This window comes from Galeopterus variegatus, unplaced genomic scaffold (genome assembly GCF_000696425.1).
Source record: "Galeopterus variegatus unplaced genomic scaffold, G_variegatus-3.0.2 Scaffold3408, whole genome shotgun sequence".
In the NCBI taxonomy this organism is placed as follows: Eukaryota; Metazoa; Chordata; class Mammalia; order Dermoptera; family Cynocephalidae; genus Galeopterus; species Galeopterus variegatus.
Genome location: NW_007729519.1, coordinates 49,200 through 56,387, shown reverse-complemented (window position 1 = coordinate 56,387; position 7,188 = coordinate 49,200). Strand labels below are relative to the sequence as shown.

Genomic DNA, 7,188 nt, shown 5'->3' with positions numbered 1-7,188 from the left:
GAATTGCTGTACTACTTTTTATAGTTTCCATTTAAGAAGCTCATATTTTAAGACCGAAGCACAAATGTCTTTAATAACTGAGTTGTTCATATATAAAGAAATCCTTTTAATATACGGTCTTCACTGTACTAGGTATTTTCAGTAGAAAGATTTTAGGAATGTTTTAAAACCTGTGTTAAGTACCTTTCATTGATATCAAGTCTAAATTGATTAGTAGTCCAGAGAAAAATGATAAGAGAATGCTTAAAGGGTTAAGGTAGTTTGCAATATACGAGGGGTCTTCAAAAAGTTCATGCAAAGATTCACATTAACTTCTAATCCCATTTTCCACAAACTTTTTTTTTTTTTCTTTTTTTCTTTTTCGTCCTTTTTGAGACCGGCTGCACTGCGCTCAGCCAGTGAGCGCACCAGCCATCCCTATATAGGTTCCGAACCCGCGGCGGGAGCGCTGCTGCACTCCCAGCGCCGCCCTCTCCCAAGTGCGCCACGGGCTCGGCCCTTCCACAAACTTTTTGAAGTACTCTAGTGTAACACATGTGTCTCAGAGAGTTCATGCCTCTAGGTGAATCAAAGGAAAAGTATGTTTCCTACAAAAAAATCCTAGGACTGACACGTAACAGTTTTGCACATTTCATTGCATATTGCTTGCCTATTTGATAAAAATTAATAAGTGCCTTTTAATGAATTTTGATTATGGAATTTGGACTTGCCATATAATAATCATAGGTGCAAATAAATTTATTTTATTCAGAGTTTAAATCTGTGTAAATTAATAAATTTGATTCTATTTAATTTAGGTTAACTTTGTGCTAAACATTATGCCTTTGCCTTTACTGAACTCAAAATGTAGGGATAGGGTGCTATATGATAGTACAAAATCTAGGACCTCTATTATATTATTATCATAACTGGAAACATACATAGGGGATACCTTTTTTAAAAACCAGAAAAAAGTATATTTAGGATTTTTATGTTACAATGAAGCAGACTTTTATTTGCTTTTAATTATGTATTTAATTATGTTAATGAATTTTCAGTCAGTTTCTATCATTGTTTTTGCTTTGTTTTTAAAGGAAACACAACCTATTTGTGGGAGTTTCTTTTAGATCTACTTCAAGATAAAAATACTTGTCCCCGGTATATTAAGTGGACACAGAGAGAAAAAGGCATATTCAAGCTCGTGGATTCAAAGGCTGTCTCTAAGCTATGGGGAAAGCATAAGAACAAGCCAGACATGAACTACGAAACTATGGGACGAGCTTTGAGGTAAGAACACAAATGAGGTAGTATTTGAACAAAACTTCTGTATCTCTTTATATTGTCTGTTAGCTGTCTAATTAAAAGAGAGGCTCAGAATCCCGTATTGTAACTTTTAATTCTGGGGGATATTCTAGAGAAGCTTCTTAGGTTTTTAAAAAAGTAAATGAGGAGAGTTTAGTCTAGGTGCCTAAAATTTCAACATCATTGGAAAGTCTGCTTTTGCAGAAAATGTGCTTTTGCACTTAGGACTATGCCTTAATAGAAATTAAGTTGTAGGCCTTTAAAAAAACTTAAACTAAATCCAAATGAAATACTGTCTCCAAAGTTAATTTGCTTTTTTAGCTCCCGTGAGTTTGTTATAAATGGATTTATCTTAATATGAATATTTCTCTTAAGTTTTGTCAGTTTGAGAAATCCACAAAACTCTTTCATTGTAACGTATATGACTTCTTCTAATTAAGGGTGTTGGTATGTAAGTACCAACTGGTACATAGTTTATGTAACAGTACTCACATGTCCCAGATTAATCTATACTAAGTGTGGCTTAGGTAATTTTTCCATGTAACATCAGATTGTTTTAATAACGTATGTAAGTCAGAATAGAATTTCTACCAATGTCAGTAAAATACAGTAGAATATTTTATATTTAGGTCAAATTATTTTTAAGAAAGAGAATGAACTTTTTAGCTACTTTATAGACCTCAAGGTTACAGTGCCTATGGCATGCAAAGTTCCAACTTCATTCCTACTCCAAATCCGTGGCTTTTTGAGCAGTCCAGACAGTAGGAACTCCTCCTTTCTTATCTCTTACAGGAATGAGTGAATGTTTCTGTTAGTATCCACTGTACATTTTTGGGGGAGAAGGGGTGTGGGGGAAATATAACACTTTTGATTAATTTAGTACTTTTTCCCCTTACAGATATTATTACCAAAGGGGAATTCTTGCAAAGGTTGAAGGGCAGAGGCTTGTCTATCAATTCAAGGATATGCCCAAAAACATAGTGGTTATAGATGATGACAAAAGTGAAACCTGTAATGAAGATTTAGCAGCAGCCACTGATGAAAAATCATTAGAACGAGTATCACTGTCTGCAGAAAGTCTCCTGAAAGCAGCGACTTCTGTGCGAGGTGGAAAAAACTCATCTCCTATAAACTGCTCCAGAGCAGAGAAGGGTGTAGCTAGAGTTGTGAATATCACTTCTCCTGGTCACGATGCTTCATCCAGGTCTCCTACGACCACTGCATCTGCATCAGCAACAGCAGCTCCAAGGTAAATGAGGCAAACCATTAGTTGTAATGTATTTACTTTTTAAAAAAGTCTCCTTGGTAAAAATGAAATGTCCTTTTGTTTAATAGTAGCATGGGGCTGGCCAGTTAGCTCAGTTGGTTAGAGAGCAGTGTTCTAAAGCCAAGGTGAAAGGTTTGCATCCTCTTATAGGCCAGCTGCTTAAAAAAAAAAAAAAAGATAAAAGTAGCATTCTAAGAACCTGCTTATCAGGACTTTGAAAAGTGATTGATATATATATATATATATTTTTTCCTTTTTGTCTTTTTTTGTGACCAGTAACGGGATCGCAACCCTCGCTGTCACGCCCACACCGCGCTCAACCAGTGAGTGGACCGGTCTCTATATGGGATCCGAACCCTCAATGGGAGCGCCGCACTCTACCGAGTGCGCCACCGGGCTGGCCCAAAAGTGATTGATATTTTAAATGTATTTTTTGTTGTTAAAGTAGATGTATCAACAAACCTGAATTGGTTTTTATGATTTTACAGATGGAGCTTAATGTGGGCTTTAGATTTTTAAATCTATTTGTTTTGTGGTATTTCATAATCTAAACCTCAGGAATTGCTAGCACATCTGCAGAACTTAGGAGCACTATTTTTATACAGTTTGGATTTGCATTCATAGTTTTGCTCAAGAGACCCATTTTTAAATTTAGCATGAAATATAATCAACTTTCTTTTAATCTACTAGGACAGTTCGTGTGGCGATGCAAGTACCTGTTGTGATGACATCATTGGGTCAGAAAATTTCAACTGTAGCAGTTCAGTCAGTTAATGCAGGTGCACCATTAATAACCAGCAATAGTCCAACTACAGCAACCTCTCCAAAGGTAGTCATTCAGACAATCCCTACTGTGATGCCAGCCTCTACTGAAAACGGAGAAAAAATTACCATGCAGCCTGCCAAAATTATTACCATCCCAGCTACACAACTTGCACAGTGTCAGCTGCAGACAAAGTCAAATCTGACTGGATCAGGAAGCATTAACATTGTTGGAACCCCACTGGCTGTGAGAGCACTTACCCCTGTTTCAATAGCCCATGGTACACCTGTAATGAGACTATCAGTGCCTACTCAACAGGCATCTGGCCAGACTCCTCCTCGAGTTATTAGTGCAGTCATAAAAGGACCTGAGGTTAAATCAGAAGCAGTGGCAAAAAAGCAGGAACATGATGTGAAAACTTTGCAGCTGGTGGAAGAAAAACCAGCAGATGGAAACAAGACAGTGACCCATGTAGTGGTTGTCAGTGCTCCTTCTGCTATTGCCCTTCCTGTAACCATGAAAACAGAAGGACTAGTGACTTGTGAGAAATAAAATAGCTCCACCATGGACTTTTAGACTGTTAGTGATAGTACTGACAAACATTTGCAAGGGAAGTCATCAAGAAAAGTCAATGGACGACATTAAAACATTTTTTAATGCATATAAGGAAACAATCAAACTTACTGGAAATAAATTACCTATCCCATGTTTCAGTGGGGAATGAACTACATATTGAGATGCTGACAGAAAACTGCCTCTTACAGTAGGAAACAACTGAACCTGTCAATAAGAAAAAGGATTGAAAGGGACCAAGCAGCTCACTACAATATCAAGTTACACTAAGACTTGGAACACTAACATATTCTGTAAGAGGTTATATAGTTTTCAGTAGGAAGGGGTTGGGATGGCTGATCTCATTGTTACATATAGCAATTTTTGATGCATTTTATATGCATACCAGCAATTATTACTGTGTTCGCACAGTACTCACTTAACTGGTGCTATGTGAAGACTCTGCTAATATAGGTATTTTAGAATGTGAATTGAAGAATGGATCCAAAAGCTTCAGAAAGAGGATAGCAAAAAAGATCTAGTGCGATTTTTTTTTAATATCATATAGCTTAAGCTGATTTAAAACAAAGGCCTTAGACTAATTTTCGGTTTTCTTTCTTGAAATAAGCTAATGGCTTGTTTGTGTAAAGCTTTTTTATTAAAAGAAAAATTTTAAAAATCTTGTACCTAGCACAGTATTGTTATAGAATTTACATGTAACATTTTATATGGTAGTTTAAGTCTGTCAGTTTCTTAATTGTGGACAAATTAACAGTTGGCTCTGGCCTTTTGCTGTAACATGCCTGTGTCACACTCACTTAGCCCTGGCATCTGTGCAGACATATCAGTTTCAGTTCTACTGTCACTTGGAAGTTCAGGCTCAGCATGAATTGTTGTCAGGTAGCTCTCATACCTGGAGTTTTTTTTTCTTTCTTTCTTTTTTTTTTTAGTTGAAGTTTAAGAGGGAAAGTACCAGTGTTCAGATTTGAACTATAATAGTTTGTATATTCAACATTTGAAGTATATTCTATTTTGTTGTACTCTTGTTTCAAAGTGTATTCAAGTAGGTTTTCTGAAATATAGAAATGAAATTTATCTTGTGTTTTGGTCTCTGGTGATATTTTTAACAATATTCAAAAGCCAGTATAGAGATGTTGATTTAGTTAAGTAATAGAAGTCTTGTTTCTCCTTCACAACTACTGTGTGAAGAAATTCTACGTCTGTTTTATCCCATTATATTAATATTTGGCAAATATCTGCATGTTGACACATAATTATTATTATGAACTATGTAATGTTCTACTTACCGTAATGAATTTGGCATTTTAGTAGGCCACACGTAAAAATTTATATTTATAGAACACTTTCAAATCAGATTGTTTCTTAGTCGGACCTTTTGAGGGTAGAAAGAACAAGTAATAATACGCTAGCCCTTTTACAGATTAGGAAATTGAGGTACCAGAAAGATTATGTGAATTATCTAATTTCACACAAAACTAGGTCCTGTCACTCCACATCTTAATGCTCATTCTACTACAAAGAAAAGTGTTACCTTCATAACTTTTAGAAATTTAAATGAACTGATACTTAGTATTTTTGGCCTTTATTTGTACATTTGATCAGATACTTAGGTTAACAAAAATTTTTGTAACAGCTCCATTCCTAATCTTTTATCTTTTCCATAAACATACCTGATGGTACTTTTTAATAAAGCTCAAAGAAAAACTCACTTGATTCTTATCCCATTTGGGAGTTAATCTACCTCCTTTTAAAACATTTCCTAAAAATTTCAGCTTTAAAAATCCATATTATATGCTTTGGCACTTAATTGTATTATCTTCTTTATTACTCGGTGGTTATATTTGTTTAGTCATGTCTTCCATAATACTCTTTTAGGGCAAAGATTGTATTTTATACCATACCTGCACCCCTCCCCAAGTGCTGAGCATATTAGACACTCAGACTGGACATGTATTGATTTTTAGTAACATGTGCTAAGAATTTAAGACATATGCTATGGAGGGCAGCTAAAGACACTTAGATTTTAAGAGAATAATTTCCTCTTATGCTGAATTCTTAATTGGTTCTAAGTAGGTTAAGCCAGGCCTACCTAGCTTATCTCCACCACTCTACCTGAAGATTTTTCTGTGTCTCAGAATAAGTAGTACATATAAATCTAGATTTGAAAACATATATGTTGACATTATATACTGACCAGAGTGTTTGTGCTGATTGAAATTATCAGTGGTATGCCTCACCTGCTTCCTTAATGTTATGGCTTTTAATCTGAGCTGCTCCAAATAAATCAATAATAACTTACATATGTTTTTTGTGTCCAGCATATCAGAGAAAGACCACATAACCATGGTTTGATGCCACTAAATTTTCCAGCTTCACCAGGCCTTTGAACTATGACCAGCAATCTATCCACTTATGCCTTAGGTCATTTTCCAGCAACCATTGCAGCCTTCACCACTCTTCTCACCAAATGAACAGTATACCTCTTTACAGAGAGCATGGTCTTGAGCTGTGAATTTGTTCTATTTCTGGGCCTCTTGCTACAGAGGACCTGTTTACTCCAGCATCCATTCTTCCCACCTGTCTCAGGAAGGAGGTGCCTTACCTCCTGTACTCAGCATCTCCCTTTCACACCTCCTTAGTCTCCTTGTTCCAATAGTTAATAGCCTAACATAAAGTCTCATCTCTTCATCTAATAGCCCGCAGCCTGAATTCTGGCCTAGAAACAGTTCTCATTGAGGTCTGTGATAATCAATTGTCAAATCAAATAGACACTTCATTTTTTCATGTGATCTCATGCCTCAGCCTACTTCTCAAAACTCAGTTTTCCATGACCTCTCTCTGATTTACTTCCCGCCTGACCAACTCTTCTTAATCTGCTTCCCTTCAGCTTTCCATGAAAAGTTTTGTGTCTGGGGCTCTTTTCCTTATATTGTTGTTGTAAGGATTAAATGAGTTAGTATGTTAAAGATTTTCCTGGCACATAGCAAACACTATTGAATGTTTACTGTTATGATTTCACTTCAACATAATTGTTAGGTTATCTCACTCACACCTAGTGGTTTTTTTTTTTTTTTTTTTTTTTTTTTTTTTTTTTTNGGCTCTTTTCCTTATATTGTTGTTGTAAGGATTAAATGAGTTAGTATGTTAAAGATTTTCCTGGCACATAGCAAACACTATTGAATGTTTACTGTTATGATTTCACTTCAACATAATTGTTAGGTTATCTCACTCACACCTAGTGGTTTTTTTTTTTTTTTTTTTTTTTTTTTTTTTTTTTTTTTTTGTGTCCGGCAACGGATCGCAA

The 7,188-nt window shown here is 35.6% G+C and overlaps 1 protein-coding gene across 5 annotated transcripts in view; it reads left to right on the top strand.

Annotated features, from left to right (window-relative positions):
• ELF2 (E74-like factor 2 (ets domain transcription factor)) overlaps positions 1–5,592 on the top strand; it is a 105,830-nt gene extending 100,238 nt beyond the window's left edge. For all 5 annotated transcript variants that reach the window (XM_008584933.1, XM_008584934.1, XM_008584932.1 and 2 more), the window contains 3 exons: positions 1,074–1,266; positions 2,180–2,530; positions 3,239–5,592. In XM_008584933.1, the coding sequence (XP_008583155.1) occupies positions 1,074–1,266; positions 2,180–2,530; positions 3,239–3,863 (1,169 nt within the window). In that variant the 3' untranslated portion in view covers positions 3,864–5,592. The remainder of the gene's footprint in view (positions 1–1,073; positions 1,267–2,179; positions 2,531–3,238) is intronic.
• Positions 5,593–7,188: the final 1,596 nt, after the last annotated feature.